The 22,139-nt window shown below is 37.0% G+C and overlaps 1 protein-coding gene across 6 annotated transcripts in view; it reads left to right on the forward strand.

The window, feature by feature from the left end:
- The first annotated feature begins 436 nt into the window (after positions 1–436).
- Positions 437–22,139, forward strand: part of vit (vitrin) — a 66,458-nt gene continuing 44,755 nt past the window's right edge. For 4 of the 6 annotated variants that reach the window (XM_073872865.1, XM_073872868.1, XM_073872870.1 and 1 more), the window contains exons 1-2: positions 438–602; positions 20,671–20,755. In XM_073872865.1, coding sequence (XP_073728966.1) covers positions 20,722–20,755 — 34 coding nt within the window. In that variant the 5' untranslated portion in view covers positions 438–602; positions 20,671–20,721. Of the gene's footprint in view, positions 603–20,670; positions 20,756–22,139 lie in introns of all 6 variants that reach the window. The other 2 variants (XM_073872867.1, XM_073872866.1) reach the window with 1 other exon arrangement.

Genomic DNA, 22,139 nt, shown 5'->3' on the forward strand with positions numbered 1-22,139 from the left:
TATAAGATGGCTTATGTTTCAGATTCTCTGTCCAATTTGTGTAATGTGTGTTTGAAACATCATTGATCTTTAACCACACTTGACGTAGCTCTAAGATTTTTTAAGCTATATAGTAATGGATTTTATTTTGCTGAAATAAAACAGTACACATTCTAATGTTTAAATTAGAAACACCATTATGAACCATACATTTACTGTTAAAATCTGTGTTGTTTTGGGTCTTATTCCAGTATGATTTAATAGTGTTTATTGGTTCTCCTCTGCCAGATAACATCCCAACACATTACCACAGACGATCAAAGACCACTAATTGTCTTTAAGCCAATTCCCATTATAACCATTACATCCATGATGTGTGCTGGTTTCTGTAGTTAGGTTTGCGAGTCTCTGATCGGACCGTTCACAGCTGTGTTTTGGGTGGGACTGAAAAGGAGGCAGTTAACTTTCACCCCTCCAGCATCAGCAAACACGCACACACAGACCTCACAGCTGACACATCGAGAGATGGTTTAGCGCGTACAAACGCTCGCTGAGCACAAACACGTGCGTGTCTGGAGTTTTAAAGCGCCGGTCACCAGTCTCCGCGCGTCAGTCGCGTCAAGGTAAGATACCTCTGATTACAATCAACCTCGCGTGTCATCAGCAGGTCCAGGTTTAAAAGTCATTATGTTTTAAATACTGACTCTTTATCGGTTCAGTGTTTTTCTTACATTTACATGTAGAAGGATTTCTTATAATCCCCTACACAAGCAGTTATTCTCATTACTGCATTACTAATAGTGTGTACAGTAAAGCTTCGATGTTTATTTGTGGACTTACAGTATTAATGTGTGTTCATAGTCTTCCGTGCCAAAATATTTATGATCTGCGGTTACAGCACTAAACAAGTACAGACTTGAATTAGAAATTCACCGTGTCGTACTACTGAAAATAAGAATTTTGATTTTTATTACCTACAGCCAAATATATTGATTGACCTGTCGTGTCAATGTTTTTTCATCTGAGTATATTAGTTTCTGTCAGAATGTGAGTGAGCTTGATCAGACTTGTATCAGTGTTGAGGGAACCATGCGCGACTGTGGTTGTGCGCGCGATGTTGTGTCTGTGTGAAGTGCTATGGAAGGCCAAGCGGTTCAAATGTACGTCAATTTTTCAAATACGCGTGTATTTCAAGCTTACTTAAAGTGTTATTTAGGCCTGGAAAATCAAAGCAATAGTCCACCCAAAAATAAAATTGATCTGATGATTTACTCACCCTCAAGCCCGATGTATATGATTATCAGTGTTGGGAATGTTACTTTAAAAAAGTCATTAGTTATAGTTACTTATTACTTCTCACCAGGGTTCTAAATTAACACCCGCCAACCTGCCAAATGCAGGTTAAAATTTATTTTGGTGGGTGTTAATTAAAACGTACACGCCAGTTTGGCCGGTGATGCATGAGGCATTGCATGAATGATACATAAAGCTCTGTTCTCGGACATTTATCCCTCTGGCAGTACTTCCCATGAACACTGTGCCGTAATGCTACGTGATAATGTTTCATACACCCATTGGTTGAGTGAAACCAGCGTGAGAAACCATGGAAACGAGAGGAGCGCGTCCACCAAAACACAAGGAAGGTGGAACGTGCCCCAGCATAATTCTCAAGTTTAAATTTTGCAGTTAACTAGTGTATTAATAGCGGCAAAACAAATCTATATTGAATGTAGTTACCCAACTTACGCTTGTAAAAGCGACGCAGCAGTCGCACTGACGCATACACGCACAAATCCATGTCCGCGTGCGTCTTTGCGTTCATGCACGCACAACCGCATTCAAAAGGTGATGCCACGCGATTGAGTAGGCAGCTTATGAAAACATGACGAAACTAAAGTAAGTTTCTAAATAATAATGATAATCTTATTTTGACTCGATCACTATTGGCTCCTGTAGATGAACATCTAAATTGTTTTGTGCAAAGCAGTAAAAGGGAAGCAGAAAGGAGATGATGAGTTTAAGGGAGGTAAGACAAGTTACATCAGCCTGTCAGGTCTCAAACATTAGAGGAAATATCTCTATCTTGTCAAGTCTATAGGATTGCATTGTTGCTGAGAAAATTAACACATTTATGTCTTACACTGTTCTGTATTTTCAGATATGAAACTAATATTTAGTTTACTAATATTTAACTCTAGGACACTTTAAAAACTTAGCAGTAACTATGACTAAGATTATTTTAGTATAGCAGTTATAAAATGACTGATTTCTTAAAATATTGTAAAAATATTATTGTAAAAATAAGTTATTAATCATTGCTATCATTGTATAATGTTGAAAATATTTCTCTGCTGTCATTATTTCCAAATATTTTATGCCATTTATGCCTCCAAACATGTTAATAATGTTAGGTATGATGAAGATGAGGGAGACTTTTGGGAGCGAGAGGAGGCAAGGATGTAGACAGAGAAACAAAGAATGTGTTTGATCACAAAAATGTCGTAATGTTTTGTCAGGATTGTCGCATGTACACGAAAGAAAAAATGAAACAAACAATTTTGTGGTGGGAACTAATAATTTTAAAGTTGAGGCAGTAAAGAACCATGAGAGTGCCCGAAGTCATCACAGAACCTAACTTTAATTAAAACTGCCAAGACAGGTCTTATTGAAGAGAGCCTTGTTGGGAGAAGCCTCGCTTTATGTGTGTTTTCATGCCAACAATGTTAATAAAATTATCAAATGCAGTCAGTCGCACTCATAATTTCTCTTATTTTCACCGGAAAAAATTTGGCTAGTGGAAATGCTGATTGGCTGGTAACTTTAGAAAGTTACCAGCCACATTGGCTGGTGATCAAAAAAGTTAATTTAGAACCCTGCTTCTCACAAATAGTAACTGAGTTGCTAACTGCGTTACATCATTATAAAAGTAACTTATTACCAGGGAAAGTAACTATCGTGTTACTTAAAAAAAGTATTAAAAAAAAACTTGGATGCCCCTATATTTAATCAGTTAAATTAATTAAATGGATAGTAAAGAGAAACCACTAATTTTGTAGCAGCATGTAATGATGTGAGGTGCTTCATCAGATCAGACTTGCCAAATATGTGGAGAGACTCTTTCTTCATGGGCATTACATAGGGTGTAAGTTGCATGTTACATAAATATTCCTGCCTTTCACCTCAACAATGGAAAAGTAGTGCTTATTATACTTTGTGTTTGCTACCGCTACCTTTGAGCTCGTAGTACTTGCCATTGCTCTGTCGTTGAGGTTGTGTGTGACTGCACCGTGAGGACTGGGCTGCCTGTGAGTGCCTTGGATGGGGCTAACCACAGCAGCTGCACCCGTTGCTCGTTGAGAAGACAGAATGACACATGCTTTCACTAAAAAGTATCCAACCACGCCAGAAAAGATCGCTAGATTTGTCCTAGTTGCTTTTTACTTAATTAAAGTCGCTAAAGGTCTAAAAAGTTGGTAAATCCAGCGACAAAGTTAGGAACACTGCTCTGACTTTTTTTTACACTGTTTAAACTGCTTGGACTGACTGTTAAGTCTTCTTGTGTATGAACTCTGATTCTGGTTGGCTAACGATGGAAATTAAGCCAATCATCAAAAGCTATGTAGTTGTCCCACCCCCCAACACACACACACACACACACACACTTAGAAAAACATTGTCTTTCTGGCTGAGAGAGAGAGAGAGAGCATACTCGGGTGAAAATCACTTCAGTGAGATCAATTATAGTAACGCACAGCATTTTAATGTCAGTTACGGTAACAGCGTTATAACGGGGGAAACAGTAATTTATTTGATTACTCGTTACTGAAAAAAATAACGTTGTTAGTAACACCGATTACTTATAACGGCGTTATTCTCATCACTGATGATTATATATTTTTCAGACAAACACAATCAGAGTTATATTAGAAAATGTCCTGGCATCGGAGTCGATGGTGTAGTGAGCAGCGCTCCGACATGTATTGCTTTCGCACTTTCGGTGACCCGAGTTTGATTCCCGGCTCGTGGTCATTTGCCAATCCCATATCCTCTCTCCTCCCTGTACTTTCCAGGCCCCCTCTATCACTGTTTAAAAAAGGCAAAAATGGCCAAAAAATATACCTAAAAAAAAATAAAATGTCCTGTCTCTTCCAATCTTTATAATGGTAGAAAATTGTGCTTCCGATTTGAAGCTCAAAAAAGTCCATTGTTCATTCACAGAAGTAATCTGCATGGTCTTCGATGTGATTTTGTAAGAAATTTTTAAATATTTAAAACTTTAAAAACTAAAACAATTAGCTTCCGGTAACAAATGACGCACGTTCACGAAAATGCACTCTTTAAAGCAACGCTAAAGAGTTTTGCTCTTTGCTCCCCCTACAGGTTAGAAGCGTAATTGTCCATTACCACTGTCGTAAATACTGCAGCATAGCTGGCTCTGATTGGATTGTAGGTCTGCCGTAAAGCAAGTTTTTGAAGTATTCCCTCGAACTACAGGACCACTACCTGATGGTTGGAAACTTCTTAAGTGCGGTTTTGGCCGATAGAGGGCTGCAAAGCGAATGTGAAAGTGCCGTTCACCCTGTTTCGAGTGGGTGAACGACGGAAACTTTATTGGAAACATTATTTTAAGGTAAAAAAAACCTCTTTGGTGTTGCTTTAACATGTTCTTGACACAAAAACAACATGTTAAGTACGTGTTAAATATTTCAAGTACGTGTTAAATACATGTAAAGTGCACGTTATTCAGACACCAATTTCCCTTTTAACTGGGTCAGTTTCATTGGCTGCCTAAGAATTTGGTTAAACCATTTCTGTAAACCTGGGTGTTGCCTGCCGTTCATAGGCTACATGCTATCAACATTAAAGATCCTCCTGTTTATTTCTTTGTTATTTGTTTATTTGCCTTTACAAAAAATATCTAGATTGCAGTTTATTTATTAAGATAAGATAAAAGGCCCCTTTTGCACATTAGTGAGCATTCTGACCAACCCATCCTCATGCCCATGGCGTCAATATTTGACGCACTTGACCATGCGTCAATATGTTACGCGGAGGGTATACCTTTCGCGTCATTTTTTGACGAACTGGGGACTTCAATACTATTACGTCCGTTGCATTCTCTTTCCTATTTTCTTACCATTTTCGCGTCGGTTTAGGGTTAGATTTACATAATGACATCCCTACCCAAACCTAACTCTAACCCCAACGCCAGGTGACAACTGTCGTACCTTACTGTAACCCCAACGCCAGGTGACAACTGTTTAATTTCGCCTACACTGTTTAATTTGCATAATCTAACCCTAAACCGACGCGAAAATGGTAAGAAAATAGGAAAGAGAATGCAACGGACGTAATAGTATTGAAGTCCCCAGTTCGTCAAAAAATGTTGATGACATGGGATGAGGATGTGTAATTCTGACTGTAACAACATTTTCCACACTTCAGTTTTTTAACATTGAAAACACTAAAATTTGCTTATGAAAAGATGTGGTTCTTTTTTGAATTTACCATTGTATATGAATTTCCATTTTTGATAAACAACATAAACTTTGAATTAAATAACAAATTAAATGTACTGCTATGGCCAGCAGGGTGCAATCAAGGTGCTTTACAAGTGGCATATTACAGATTATCATAAATGAAGATCTGTCAAGATTAGTGATCTAAATGGGTTTCAAAATCAAATCCAAGTGGTTACTAAAGAGATAAGATATTGACTTACTGTTTTTGTATTACAAAGTGTTTTTCATAATACACTATAGCAAAAGTTTTTGGGAGGTCTGCCTTTACATGCACATGAACTTTAATGACATCCGATTCTTAATCCGTAGGGTTTAATGTGTAGTTGGCCCACCCTTTGCAGAAATAACAGCTTCAACTTTTCTGGGAAGGCTTTCCACAAGTTTAGAAGTGTGTTTGTGGGAATTCTGGAAATCCTCTTAGAAGTGCATTTGTGAATTAAGCATTGATGTTAGATGAGAAGGCTCTAATTCATCCCAAATGTGTTCTGTCAGGTTAAGCTGCAGGCCAGTCAAGTTCCTCCATACCAAACTCGCCATGTCTTTATGGATGTTGCTGTCTGCATTGGTGCGCAGTCAGGTTGAAACAGAAAGGGGTCATCCCAAACTGTTCCACAATGTTGGGAGCATAAAGTTGTCCAAAATGTCTTGGTATGCTGAAAAATAATTAGGAGTTCCTTGCACTGGAAGTAAAGGACCTAGCACAACCCCTGAAAAAAATCCCACACCATAATCCCCACTCCGCCAAACTTGCCACAATGCAGTCAGGCAAATACCGTTCTCCTTGCGACCACCAAACCCAGACTCCATCCAGTCAATCGGATTGAGAGATAGAGAGTTGTGATTCATCACTCCAGAGAACACATTTCACCTGCTCTAGAGTCTAGGGACGACATGCTTTATACCACTGCATTTGCAGTTGGCAAACTATCATGCTTTAACAAACGTTTGTAGAAACAGTCATGCCTAGATGTTTGATTTTATACACCTGTAGTCATAGAAGTACATATGATAATTTGGAGGGGTATCCCAATACTTTTGGCAATATCGTGTGTACCTTAATTAAAAAAAATAAATAACACTTCAGTATGATTTTCTTATGATTATTTTCTTGTGAAACTCCTTTCTGTTTGTGGTTATTAATAGAGTTAAAGTAAAAGACAGATCTGATTGACCATAACAGAATAGGATAAACTTACATGGTGGAAGCAAACTGTAAACCTGGGTGGTCAGCTCCACTGCTAGAGGACTAGCGCCCTGTAGATTATATCTTCAAACATCCAACAATGACTCTGGTCAATTGAATTATGGAAAGCACACCTGAGGTGTAACCCTACGGCACTGTGTGTATTTAGGTCAGAGGTCTTAAACTCAGTTCTTGGAGGGCCACTGTCCTGCATAGTTTCGCTCCAATCAGCTTCAACACATCTGCCTGTAAGTTTTTAGTAATCCTCAAAAGCTTGATCAGCTAGATCACAGCAGCTACATTTGTAAATGTTGCCCAAATTGAATCAGGTGTTTTATACAAGCAGACATGTACATCATTCTGAGAGGAGGTGTGAGGACTGAAATTAGGAAACAATGCTATAATGCACCTTCCTACATTAAACTATGAACATTTGCACATTGAACTATTGCACAACTTGCAAAGTATTGTCTCTTTCTTTTTTAAAACTGTATTTACAGGCATAGATTAATAATAAGAGCGCTGTACATGGTAATGACATATCGTGAGCCTCAAATGGATTTGTTTCTGTGGTATGTGCTAGTTAATGCTATATGCTAACATTTAGGCTGCTAGTTAATGCTATATGCTGGTTAATGCTATATGCTAACATTAAGGCTGAAGTTCTACTATTGACTTTACAGTTACGTATGCAGGTCAAAATACTAGTAGGTGTAAATACACAGTAATTGAGAAGGAGCAGGCAGGAGACTCTGTTGAACTAAACTCATGACACTGTGTATCTGAAACCATCTTGTGTAATAAACGCATGAAGGCAGATTAATGTTAGACTTTATTGTTATACGATTTTGTGCCTTTACCTCACCGATGACCGATGACATCTTGTTTACTTTTGTTCTGGAGAATGATCTCGCACTCCTACATTACACTGGAGTGTGATTAACTTCAGAAGCTGGGCAGACCTTTAAGTGTATGATGTCACAAGTATCGCAAGAGAGACAGTGCTGCATTAGGTCAGCGTGTCACCAACTGGACATGACTAGGAATTACATTTAGACAAGTTGTTAGTGCAATCTGTCAAAATGGCTTTCACATTTTTCCTTTTTCCTGCTAAAAAATAATTGGTCAAAGACCTTTTGGTTAATGCAACCTCTGACACACAAACACACACACAAAAGTAAAGTAAGGTAGTCTAATCACAGGCCAATATGTTTCTTTTTGTTTTAATAGCACAGCACAAGCATGGGTTCCCTCACAACAGACAACATACAGTCCAACAGCTCGTTCTGCACGGTTCTCGAAGTTCCCTTAAATACAGTGGCATTCTCAAGGTGCCCTTTTAAACTCAATCAAGGGAAAAGCAACAATGTCGACCAAGCCATGGATTATCTGAGCTCTCGCTCTCATTATGCCTACGCAAATCCAGCTCAAACGCGCCACAAAATTTTGCTGAGTCTATCACGCAGTCAGATTTCGAAACAGTAAAAGGCATGACTTACATCATATCCAGCTAGCCAACTCTGTTTGCCATAAGAAGTGGAGGAATCACTTGACTCCGTTGGTTGATCTGGTCCAAGCTTCTTAATTGTTTTTTTATTCTTCATCTGAATGCTTTGTAAAGGATGATTTTGTAAGGATTAGGGATGGCGAAAACCCGAGGAGCTTGTATGTAATTGGAAGACAAATGGCTCCTTAGTTTGGAAATGGTTTGGGTACAAGGTGATCGCGTTGAAAATAAAAGCATTTGTCTAGCATTAGAAGCTCATTTGATACATTGCCGCAGCTTATTTAAGAAAATGACAGGTCCAAAGAGACGCCGCTTAAGTTTGAGGTAGTGCTAACAACAGATGCCTTAGTTAGCAGTTAGATGCCTTATGCGGGGCTTTTGATATTGAGCCGACTACTTCTTCCTTGGAGCATGCTCAGCCTATTCGTCTGCTTAATAACTTTACTCTGACAAACCCCACTCAAATAAGTGAAATAATTTAAAAAATCGAATTCCTATTCCTGCCAATTAGACCCTGCACCCACATTCCTTCTGAAACACTGTATCAATGTAATTTCTGCTCCTATTTCACATCTGATTAACACATCTCTTATCTCTGCTAATCTTCCGATTCCTTTAAAGACTGCTGCTATTACACCTGTCCTTAAAAAAACAACCCTTGACCAAACTGACTTTGCTAACTATCGCCCAATTTCTAATTTGCCATTTGTTTCAAAAAGAATAGAAAAGGTTTGGCCGCTCAACTCCAATCTTTACAGGTTGACAACAATCATTTTGACATTTTTCAATACGGATTCCGATCAAATCACAGCACCAAGACAGCTTTAGTAAAAGTTACTAATGATCTCCTCCTATCTGGTGATTCCGGCAACGTTTCCTGCTATTACTCAATCTCAGCTCACCGTTTGATACTGTCTGCCACAAATTATTACTGATGCGCCTCTCAGAGATTGGTATCTCTGGAGCAGCGCTATACTGGTTTTCCTCCTATTTGACAAACAGACATTATTTTATTTTATCACCTTAAAGAAAGGCTTTCTACAAAGCAAAACCCAATTAAGTGGTAAAAATCATGTCTGACAATTTACAAAAACAAAACTTAATCTGCACTTTACTGTTTAAAGAAATGTTAATAATTTGGAATACAATCAGGAGAGACTTTGGTTTCAATTATTTAAATGCTGTATTTTATTTGCTATTCGAATGAAGGATTTTACAAAAAATTATTTAATTTTAAAACCTGGAATATGCAGAAATATAAGTTTACAGAAGGAGGACTTTCTTTATTTCATTAAAATATGGTGGAATGTTCAGAAAATAGTTTTAAATGTTCAGCAATTTTCTTCAAGTCTGAGACTGTTGCATTTAATTATATTTTTGCTTGTACAATGTGAATAAAGTTAAAATATAATAAAACAAGTTATGGGTGTACATGATGTACCGCTACTGTATTTAAGCAGCATTGTATCACACAAGTTGCAACTTACATCTGTGTCATTCTTTTTGGTGAAATGGTCCCACATACTACTTTTCTTTGCACGCTTCATCTTGTTGTCTGTCCAGGCTCTAACCTTGTGAGCGCGTAAACCCAAACACCATGGTCTCGCGCCAAATGTTTTTATTGGTTTATTAAGTACAAACAGGTGAGTTATGAAAAATTGAGTATGAGGGATTTGTTCACTTCACACAAAAAGATGAGATGGCAAACTGTAGTAGAGTTTAGTCCACAGCCTATAATAGCCTAATTTAGAGGTCACTTTTTTAACCGACTACCAACAACTTTGATCGGTTAACGTTGATACGGTCAATTATCGGTCAAGCGGTCATCAGTTAACATCCCTAGTAATTATATTTTCGTTAATCTCAAGATATTTCACTGATCAGTACTGTAACTATCAGTTACGTTACAATCTGCAACGCGGTTATGAGACTCTGAGAACAATCCAATCTTGATTCGCTAACAATAAAAGTTACGTTATTCGCTAACAGTGCTGCGCCCCAAGGATGATCTGAAACAAGCCAATTAGTGCTCAGCCTCAAGTCACATGCTTTTAACAAGTTTACTGACCTACATACACAGTCACATGGGTGGCGCACCTAGACACACACATATGATACACATGAAAAACAGCTTTGATTTTTTTTTTTAATAAATGATAACATGACTAACAGTGAAATAGTACAACTAAACTATTTTATTTTGTATTAATTTTGTATTAAACTATATATTTAACTTTTTGGTAACATGTTAAAGTAGCTTTCTTCTCTGGACAAAGCCCCAGCGCCCCCTATTGATCAGCCGCCACTGATAAGAAAATAAGAAATGAAATACAAACAAGACTCAAATGTATGTATGTACTCAAAATATCAGAATTCCTCAGAAAATATGTACGCACAAGTTGCTTTTAGAAATTCTATTCCAGCTGTCATTTCAGAGGCAGCCTGATCAAGAGTTTGATATTTCCAATTTGGTATTGAGGAGCCTCCACACGGCAATTTTTTTTTTGGACCAAAAAATCTGCTGTGGTAAAAAACTAATTGGGCCAGTCCCCCTTCAATCACTGAGGGTGCAAATCGAGCATAAAATCTTCTGTGTGTGACCAACCTTAGTGAACTTTCACTGTGCGCTTTAGACCATGCACTAAAATCGTTAGGTCCCATAGAGAGGTCCCCTAGTACAGTGGGGGCTGGTCAATAGGGGGCGCCGCCCCACTAAAGTTGGCCAGAGAAGAAAGCTACTTTAAGATTTTTAAAAAGAAAGTTAAATATATAATGCAAATTACAAAATAAAATAGTTTAGTTGTGCTATTTTACTGTTAATCATGTTATCATTTATTTTAAAAAATTAAAAAACTAAACTGAGTTTGTTGTGTGTGTGTCATGTTTGTGTGTCTGGGGCGCACCCCTAATGAGTGTCTATGTAGGTCAGTAAAAAGGGTAAAAACATGTGACCTGAGGCTGAGCTCTAATTGGCTGGTTTCGGATCTGCCCTGCGGTGCAGGACTGTGCGCTCAAACCCTCTCAATTATGTTGTAAGCGAATCAATACTGTTTTTAATGTCTTTGACCTCATGTGATTGGATTGTTCTCAGAGTCTCATAACCGTGTTGCAGATTGCCATGTAACTGCTAGATACAGTACTGATCAGTGAAAGCAAGTGAAATACCTTAAGATGAAAGAAAATATCATTTTATGCTTACAAAACCCCCCTTTACAAGACATTTAGTTGAAGAATAAATAAAGGATTAAGGAGCTTGGACCAGATTAAGCAGCAAGAAGTGATCGCGGACGAGCTTACACGGTGTGCTTTTCCAGCACTTTTGGCGAACAGAGTTGGCTAACGTTAGCTGGAAGCTGTGTAAGTCACATGCCTTTTATTATTTCCCTGTTTGCTGTTTGAAAGTCTGTGTGATATACTGTGTGATATTTTGTGCCGATAATCCGGTATTTTCTGTGGCTTGGTCAGCTTTGTTGCAACATACTGGTCTGTAATTAGGCATTAGTGTGTGTGTGTGTGTGTGTGTGTGTGTGGTGCGTGTGCGTGTGTGTATGTGTGTGGTGCGTGTGTGTGTGTGTGTGCGTGCGTGCGTGCTTCCGCGTGCGTGTGTCAGATCACGTTAACCGAAGTGTAATGCATGAGATCAAATTCCAGAACAAAAACTGTAAGTCATCTATCTGAGGTAAAAACACAAAATCTAATAACAAGAGTCTGCATTTATCTGTCTTCATGCGTTTATTACACAAGATGGTTTCAGATACATGTTTAATTCAATTCAGATTTTTACACGTCTGATTTGATTTGTTCATATTTGCCTGTTCAGCACAAAGTTTGCATGTTTTATCGCCTCAGCTGTAGCTGTCACTGTGAGAAAAATTAATTAATCTGCTTCATGTGATGTTAAACATGTAAAATGATGCAGTCTCTGTTTATCAGTTCTTTTCACAAATAAATAAAAACATTTGAGTTTGAATGCTCGTCAAGTTCATGATAAAAAAAATGAACTGGTGAACGAAAACAATTATTATCATTAAAACATGAAAATTTTCATTCCTAAATAATTTAGTTCCTGAATACATTTATGAACTAATCTTACCAGGTAGTATTTCTTTTTTAATTAGGGCCCGAGCAAAACCCTTTTGTTTTTGCTCAGTTTCTTTTTCTTCTTCTTCTCCAAAATGAATCGCATTTTTGAGGTCCTAAAAATGCTCAAAAACTCATGAAACTTTGCACACACGTCAGAAATGACGAAAATTTACATGTGGTATAGGCGTCAGAAGTGGGCGTGTAGAAATGACTCTATAGCTCCACCTGCAAAATTTCAAGAGAACAGGTCTCCCGCTACAAAAAACGTACAGATACGAAATTTGGTAGGGTCATCTATCACCTCAAGACCTACAAAAAATTCCCTTGGAACCAAGCTCTAAACCCCACAGGAAGTCGGCCATTTTGAATTTTCTCTGTGATTTCTGTGCAAATTTGGCCATTTTCAGGCTTCGTACATTAACGAACTCCTCCTAGAGATTTAATCAGATCATCATCATATTTGGTCAGTATCATCTAAAGGCCTTTGCAATGTTAAATTGCGGAGATTTTGACTTTTCGTTGGAGGGTGTGTCTGTGGCGGCCTGACAAATTTCACCATTTTCGCATGAAACAGGAAGTTGTTATAACTCAGGCATACAATGTCCAATGTGCACCCACGGTTCACATGTTTGATAAGTGTCATGGCCTGAACACATTTCAATGCCAATATTTAGCTTCCGTCATAGCGGCCAGGCATACAATGTCCGACCTGTCACAGACGTCATTTGACATGGGTACTGGCCTGAACACATCAATATAACAACAATCAGTTACAGTCATAGTGCCACCTGCTGCACACAGGAGGTGTGGCACATCATATTTCCTTTGAATTTCCACCTATATTAACCCAATTAAATTCATATCCCCCTGGTTTACTGCTTTACTAATACCATGGGTAGCGGTACCCATGCGTGCAAGGGCCCTACCATCGCTGCTTACAGCTTTAATTTATTTTGGATTTCAGTCATAGTATTGACTTGCATAGTTCTATCTGTGTAATTTCATAATTTTAATGAATTTGTTATTATAGTTATTTTTGGAAAACATATTAATACGTATAAAGGTAAATGACCCAAACCTTTGAATGGTAACATACAATACTTTTAAACTAGGGCTGGGCATAGATTAATCTAGATTAATCTCATACAAAATAAAAGTAATTTTTTGCATAATATATGAGTTTGTGATGTGTAAATATTATGTATATTTAAACACACACACACACACAGACACACACACACACACACACACACACACACACACACACACACACACACACACACACACACACACACACACACACACACACACACACACACACACATACATATATATACATACATTTAAGAAATGTTTTATTTAAATATCTTTTTTTATTTATGTTTTTTGAATGTGTGTGTATTTATATATACATAATAATTACACATAGCACAAACTCATATGTTAAGCAAAAAATTACTTTTATTTTGTATGAGATTAATCTAGATTAATCTATGCCTAGCACTAGTTTAAATTTAAGAATTAAGAATTCTTGCTGTTTTCAAGTGTACAGTAGGGTTCTCAGTAACAATCTAGTTTACTTGGAGGTATATAATTTGTGTGGTACTAGAAAGAAACAATAAGCTTTTGTATTTAAGTATATTTACCTAGACGTTTCAAAGTTCTAACCAAATAACTTAACATTTCACAAGTAAAGTATAAATAAATCTTTTGTATACATTTTCTCCTCTTTAAATTTATTTAAATACACTGTAAGCCCATACAGGTTGATTGAACTTAAAAAATTTATGGGAAATAAGTTTAATGTACTTAATGTTTTAATTTTTTCCAGTATTCCTGCACTCTTAACCCAGATTAGATGACATTACTAGAAATGTGTGAGGAAACCCATTGCATATAACTTTAGTTTTTATCACTTTATATTACTTTTGATGTTATAAATGGTATTATAACAAAAATTCAACACATCCTCACCCCATGACACTTGACCATTCGTCAATATGTGACGGGGAGGGTATACCTTTTTTTGACGAACTGGGGACTTCAATACTATTACGTCCGTTGCATTCTCTTTCCTATTTTCTTACCATTTTCGCGTCGGTTTAGGGTTAGATAACGCAAAATTAAACAGTGTACGCGAAATTAAACAGTTGTCACCTGGCGTTGGGGTTAGAGTTAGGTTTGGGTAGGGATGTCATTATGTAAATCTAACCCTAAACCGACGCGAAAATGGTAAGAAAATAGGAAAGAGAATGCAACGGACGTAATAGTATTGAAGTCCCCAGTTCGTCAAAAAATGACGCGAAAGGTATACCCTCCCCGTCACATATTGACGAATGGTCAAGTGTCGTCAAATATTGACGACTTGGGGTGAGGATGGGTTGCAAAAATTAATGACTGACTTTAAGTCAATCATTAAATAAACGTGATTCTCCACAGAAACAAACAAAAAATGTGTTTTTGACATACGTTGTTACTGTGGAGAGAATACAATAAAATGTTCTGAACAGGGTTCACATACGGAAACACTGATCACCTGAACGGTGACTTCACAAAATTATAATTTACAACAAAACAACATCAATAATATAAGAGCTTGAACCTATATGACATTTTATTAACAAATATTTAAGTAGAGAAAGTTCTTATCAGAAAAAGCAGAAAATAATCAAAATATTCAGGCGCAAAGGAGTATGGGTATTCCTCACAACATGAACTAATAATTTTAAGTTCACTTTACTTGAATGTTTTACTTTAATAGATTTTGTAAGCTTAAAAGTTAAATCAACTAAACTTTTTAAGCTTTGGCTTCAAAACAAAAAATATTAATAATGTTTCCTTGATTGTTTGAGTAAAGACAATATCTGGGTTAACAGTGTATGATATATCAGATATGTTTGAGTGCATAATCTCAAACAAACAAAAAAGGTAATAACAAGCAGATCATGTAAAAAAGATTTGTTTAAATGGGAAACTGATGCCTGAATCACACATGTATTATTCGCGCACTTGATGCATACTTACATGTTGTTTTCACATCAAGAACACATGAATTTTTCACGCGTAAACAACACGTTAATTACACGTGAAATACACATTAGATTTGCGTATCTTTGAATCACTTGACCTTCCACAAAGGGGACGGCTCTGTAAAGGTTTGTGTTGAGTGAAGGATGTGCGTCTGTGAATATGGGCTGCTGCTGTGTCTGTGTGCCAAGGCCTCTGTGCTTGTTCAAGACTGTGATGCTCTCTTATATTATTCATGCTGTGCTTTGTTCTTTAGCACACCAGCTGTCCTAACAGTCTATGAATGTGGATGTGTCAGCATTCTTTCTTCTGAAGAACTAATAAGAAAAATATGATTTATTTTAAACATTTTATGAAGTTTGTTTAATTGTTCAACTTAAAGAAATAATAATAACTGTTATTAATGTTTTTTTATTATAAATATTATTTTCACAACCTGATGTCAGTGCTGTGTGATTAGCTAAAGGTACCTGCATAAAGTTGGTTTGAATCCAGCTTAACACTTTCCCCCAAAGGTGTTGTCCCTAATTTTACCATGCAAGTTTTTAGTTTATTATAAATGGTTTGAGCAGTAACCACATTAACAAACAGCTTTTGGGGACCAAACGTAACTTCCGATATCTCTACAAAGAATCAATAACATTTTAGAGTAGTTTATTTCTGATAACAAGCAAAATAAACAACAAGTAGGTTAGTTTAGTTTAAATCATAGCTAAAGCAAAAACATATACAATGTTCCATGATCGTCGTCTCCCCTCTCCAACTATTTTAATCAGTTGTAAAGCTATGTTTACCTAAAACAGAGAAATATTAGGAGTGGTAAACAAACATTTTAAAAAGTTTTTAAAAGCGGCAGTCATTTACTATATAAAACAATATTTTCTTAGACTGCAAGTCAAACCCTTCCATCTGTTATCTCTGAACATCTTTACTTTCCTCATAGCTGCAGTAAGGCATATTTAAGTAAAGAACTTGATGTTAGGATATCGAGTGAAATAAGGATTATAAAATACAACACATGATTGTTTAGGAGATTTTTCAGATCGCTGTAATAATCTGAAAGTGTTTTGTGTTTAGTCTTGTGATTAAAGGGGTGAGTGCACAATTCAGTAGTGTGGTTGAAACAATTTATCTTTTTAATTTTTCTTTTAATTAGCAGGTTTATTTTTTTTTATCTTTCTTTAATGTGTTGGGGGTTAGAAACAGAAAGGATTTGTATAGTAGGGGTGTCACAATTAATCGATTGTGCGATGCATCGCGATGCGGGGGTGGACGATTCTGCATCGATGCAGTAATAACCCATAATCGATTATAGCCTGCTGACGTCATGCGTCACGTACAGGTATGTGGCGGTAGAAAAAATGGCGGAGGTGAGACACTAGTGATAAAAAATGCACCAGGTATCTTAAAAGCCAATGTCTGGGCTCATTTCGGCTTCTATGAACATGCTGGTAAGCACGAATTGGACAAGACACACGCTGTGTGTAAAGCCTGCCATGTACAAATAAAAAATGTAGGCAATACAACTAATTTAAGAAGCCACGTTAACCATTTTCACCCCGAGCTGCTAAAGGATGCAAGTGTTGATAATGCTTTAATTGACAGTTTTATGCACTTTTAGTTTTTCCTTATGTTTTAGTTTTAAATGCTGCTGTTGTTTGTCAGACTAAGTTTGTCTTGTTTCCTATTAAGTAGTATACTTTAGTATACTTCTTGAAGAAAACAAAATAAAAAGGAGTTCACATACTGAATCTGACTTCTTACATTCATCAATATAAATGTAGCAATGTGCAATAATAAAAAAGGATGCAATGCATCGTGATGCATCATGATGCATTGTAACATCGAATTGAATCGAATCGTTAACTTAATAATCGGAATCGAATCGAATCGAGGAACCAGTGAAGATTCACACCTCTATTGTATAGTGCCTTTATACATTTAAATCTTTCACGGCTTTAGACTGTCTTTAGACTAGATGCTCACACATCTTACAATATCTACCAAATCCATGTGTTGAAGTTGCATTAAATTACTTTTTTATTCATGTGGTAGACAACTATACACTGTACACATTCTTTAAACCTGCACCAGGTTTATAAGAGGGGAAACCTTGACTGTTTCATGTTATTTTAATTAAAGTTTTATTCTGCCTCAGGTCGAAGAGCATCACAACGTGCAAGCAAAGGTAACAGATATAAACAAGATCTCAGAGTTATATCAATATAAAAAGGGAACATGCAAAGCTCAGTACGGTCGATCTTGTGACAGAAGTCGGAATAAACTATTACATTCTGTGCTCCAATTTATTATATTGTAAACATTGTTTTTCGTATACACAGTGTGCTGGTATTACTGTTAATAAAAGTATTATTACATTTTACATAATAATCTCAAAACTTTATTATGTTTTAATAAACTTATTACATTATGAACAATTTACTACCTCGATAATGTAATATTAGATTATGCTCAGTTGTTCAGTTACAACGGTGTATTTAATTTAGTCGACCGATTGTGTTTTAAATATAATTTCCTCAGTAGAATAGTAGAGACCCTTTTGGCAAATTTGCACCTGTTTTTGTAGATACTGTGGGCCCTATTTTAACGATCTAAGCGCATTGTCTAAAGCGCACAGCGCAACGTCTAAATGGGCGTGTCCGAATCCACTTTTGCTAATTTAACGACGGGAAAAATGGTTTGTGTGCCGAGCGCATGGTCGAAAAGGGTTGGTCCTATTGTAATGAGAGTATTTTGAGCGTAATGTACAATAAACCAATGAGAGTCTCAGCTCTCATCCCCTTTAAAAGCCTGATGCGCTGGCGCTGTCTAATCCCTATTTAGACGACGGACTTTGTAAACTGAAAAACTAAGCGGAGGAAGAAGATCCCCAGTTTAAGATTAATGTTAAATAATTGTGTTGTTTTTCACTTGTATTGAAATTGTTATTTTTTATTAAAACCTTTAAAAGTCGTTTTCTTTTAGTCATGGAAGTAAAAAAGTAGGCTTGTAATTGCCTTAAATGTATGGCTATCCAATATCATCAAAAAATAATTTACAAGTATGTAAGATAAGGTTTGTACTCTAAAAATACTTTATTTGTAACAAACTGGAGATAAAGAATTTACAAGCGGCTCTCCGCACGTTCGTTTCAGCACTTGGACAGCGTTGGAAAATGTTTGGAAAATCTCACCATATCCACAGGTACAGAGTCATCATATACAATAAATCCGTGAGGTATCATTTAAAAAACATTTAAAAACAGATGCATTTGTTTAAAGCATTTATTTACTTACCAGGCTGCAGGTGAAACAGCTTTTTGTGCCTTCTAACGTCTCATAATTAGTTCTCATTTATGTCCAAGTGACTCAATAATAATCTTTTACATTCAATCCTTTAATCTTTAATATTTAAAAGCGTTTTTGTGCTGCTGCGCATTCATGTATGTGATAAGCAAACCCTCGTTGTTTTTATAGGCGCAAATTACTAATGCGCTCTTTAAATAACATAAAACACATTGCGCCATTGGCTTTAGACTTTAGACCAGGTTTTTGTTGATCAATGGCGTAGTCTATTTTAGTTGCGTCAAAATAGCAACGCGCCAACAATGCGCAGGAACACACCTCGTTTTCAGACCAGAACGCCCATGGGCGCAAAAGGGGGCGCAAATGCATTTGCTATTTAAACAACGTGGCGCTAAACGTGAAAATTATAATTGCGCAGGGTGGAAACTAGCGAAAGACACTTGCGTCGCGCATTGCGCTGCATTGTGCCGCATTGCGCCGGGTGTAAGATAGAGCCCTAAATAGTCTTTTCTGTTTAAATAAAACATTGTTTTTTTTTGTCTGGCAGTGTGGGATCTGTAGACAATGTGGCACAAAAATCTTAAACAATAGGAAAAGCTGTCTGTGTATGCACATTTACTAAAGAGATCAGTCTTTGATATTATAATATGGTAAGGAGAATTTGTCGTCACAATGTCTAAGTACAGTAACAAATATATCCACAGATTTGAATCAGCTCTTCCTTGACTAATTTTGAAAACCTTGAACTTCATAAAACCCAGTGTCTGGCAGAGCTGCCATTTAAAAAGCAGTTGTCTCCTGGGCGAGTACACAAAAATACACCATGTATACAGCACAAAACCTGGATTTCTGCGTCTAACCAACAGAAAATAACAGGGTCAGATGGGTCGTCCTTCACTGTATTTTCTGTGACCATACTGGTTTACTGGTTTAGTGAAAGGCCTTCTTTGTGGCTTCATGGAACATTCCATTTGTCAGACGCTTTTATTCAGTAAACATGTGCTTTGTATTATAAATCCACTCCTTTAATTCTTTCTCTTGAACTTCGTGCCAGTGACATTTACCTTTCCAATTAGGCATTGACATTGTGTGAAGATTAAAGTTTTTGTTCGTGAAAACGTCTTCTGCCATATTAAGAGTTTTTCCTCACTAATGCTTAGGGTCTATTCTGGATCTTCAGTGGGGATGATCACTGATCTTATAGCCTTGGCCTGCCATCCGAAACAGACATAAGATAAGAGCAACTTGGAGGAAAGTGTTCATGGAAACATACTCATCCCATGTACTTCTTAAGTCATCTCTAAAAAAAAAAAAATGTGTATAGCACCTTCTGTTCCTAATCTCTGTTCCAAATTTGTATGCTAAAAAACAGGAATATTTGGATTTAGGGGAAATGTGAAATAACATACAGCAAACCTGGAGGGCGTATTGTTCACCATAAATGTTTGAAGTGAACCAGACCAGCAGAGGTCATTTGGGTTTAAAAGGATGTGAGTTAAATAAGCTAACCTCTGTGAACAAGCCAAGAAAGTGTGAAAGCATGCTAATATAATTCTTTAAAACAAAAATGGGAATTCTGTTTTCTCTTTTAGAGGATTTGGCTCCATTGAGAAATGTGATCCCACTCTTTTGGCTCCCTAACAGTTCTACATTAAGTACCACTTCTAACTTTTAAAATTCATGCACATTTATCATAGTTTTGACTTGATTATTATGAAAATATGTAAAACTAAAATAGTTTCATACACACCTGAATACAACATTTAATTTTTGTATGGAGTGCATGTGGCAAAAGATAATACTTTAATTCTTGTATTCACTTCTCAGACGGGAGCTGACTTTTGTCGTTCACATCACTAGTTTTTACTATAATTATTTTTTTATAGTATAAACAGTGTGAAGGCATTATTTATATATATGTGTGTGTGTGTGTGTGTGTGTGTGTGTGTGTGTGTGTGTGTGTGTGTGTGTGTGTGTGTGTGTGTGTGTGTGTGTGTGTGTGTGTGTGTGTCTGTGTATTGATGATATGAATGTTACTATAGTCTCTCCTCTCTTTGAATACAGGACGTGTTAAGAAAGTCAGAGGGAATATTTCATCCGATTCTACAGCTCAAGATGCTTAAAACACCTCTTACTGCCTTCTGTATTGGTAACGTATTATTATCTTTTAATGTTTGTTTGTGATTTTAATCTGCATGTTCATTTTCCTGAAAGCAGGTCTTCATACAACAGTATATGCACTTTAAACTGTACAGGTACATGTAAAATTAAGTCCGCACCTTGATTTTCAATTAATCTGGCTTTCAACATAAATCTATTTGTCAATGATTACCACAAATCTGCCCTGGTTAAAGGGAATCTAATGCATTCCGTCAATGAATGAAAATGTATGTAGTTTGATGTTTGCTGTTTCTCAGGTCTTTTCGGTTCACGGTTTTTATGTATATACCGTGGGCACCTGAAGGTACTGTATATGTTACTTTGGGTTCTTCGAGGATTTGTGTACATAACATATGTAGCTGTAGCGAGACTAATTGATAACCCAATGATAGCTGGTGCAATGTGATCTGCAGTATTTGCATCTGCCGGCGACACCTCATGGGGCGAGTATAAATAGGCATCAGGTGTGCAGCATCATCAGTTTTTATTAAGGAGCCAAGCCTAGGAGACCTGGCCGCCTCAGCAGTGGCGAGGGGCGGAGTGGGACCCAAAAATCTACCGTGAAATTTCATAGACCACCAGCCCTTTGAGGTCAGAAAAAAAAAGGTTCCCTGTAAATAAGCAAATGCGGAAATCTTAAATTACAATAAAATAACTGCACAACAACACGAAATACCAAGTGTAATAATTATTATTTTAAAGATCTTAAAGTCAACAACAGTTCCCTAGTTTTAGGTAAGCTAAAGCTTAATTTGGTTGCAAAGCAGTTGCTTATGAAATTATTAAGCCTGTTTGGAGAGAGATGTTTAATGTGACAAAATGTCAGTCATCGTGTGATAACGAAAATATAACGAGGCTTAGACTAACTTGCATGTTCTGAGCAGGTGTTGTCAGTGAACAGGCTGTAAACTGTTGGCTAAGTTACAGACACTCTCACATGAAAAACTGATGCTGATTATACAGCAGTCAAGTTGTCATTGTTTGTGTCAAAGTTGTGCATTTGTTGTAACATTAAAACAGGAGATCAGACTTACTCTGTGCTGCTCAAAGTGATGCTCGGAGCTGCATTCCTCTGTGGGTGTGCGAGGCTATGCTTTTTTATTGGTTGTTGCGTTAATCTTACCCAGATACAACAGTGCTATTTTCTGATTGGCTGTTGTGTGGCCTCTTTCTTTTTTTTTGATTGGCTGATAAGTGGCATGTTCGACTAGAACTCCAGGGGAGACGGGCTTTATAGAGAGAACGCTGCGGCCAGATACGGTACATTTTGAGCCCCGCAGGATATTAAATAACTGATAAATAGTTTTTAGTGTGGCGGGAGTGCATGACTAAAGACTGAAAGCACGGCTATTATCAGACCGGCCCTCGCGGCC

This window comes from Misgurnus anguillicaudatus, chromosome 11 (assembly GCF_027580225.2).
Source record: "Misgurnus anguillicaudatus chromosome 11, ASM2758022v2, whole genome shotgun sequence".
Taxonomy (NCBI): Eukaryota; Metazoa; Chordata; class Actinopteri; order Cypriniformes; family Cobitidae; genus Misgurnus; species Misgurnus anguillicaudatus.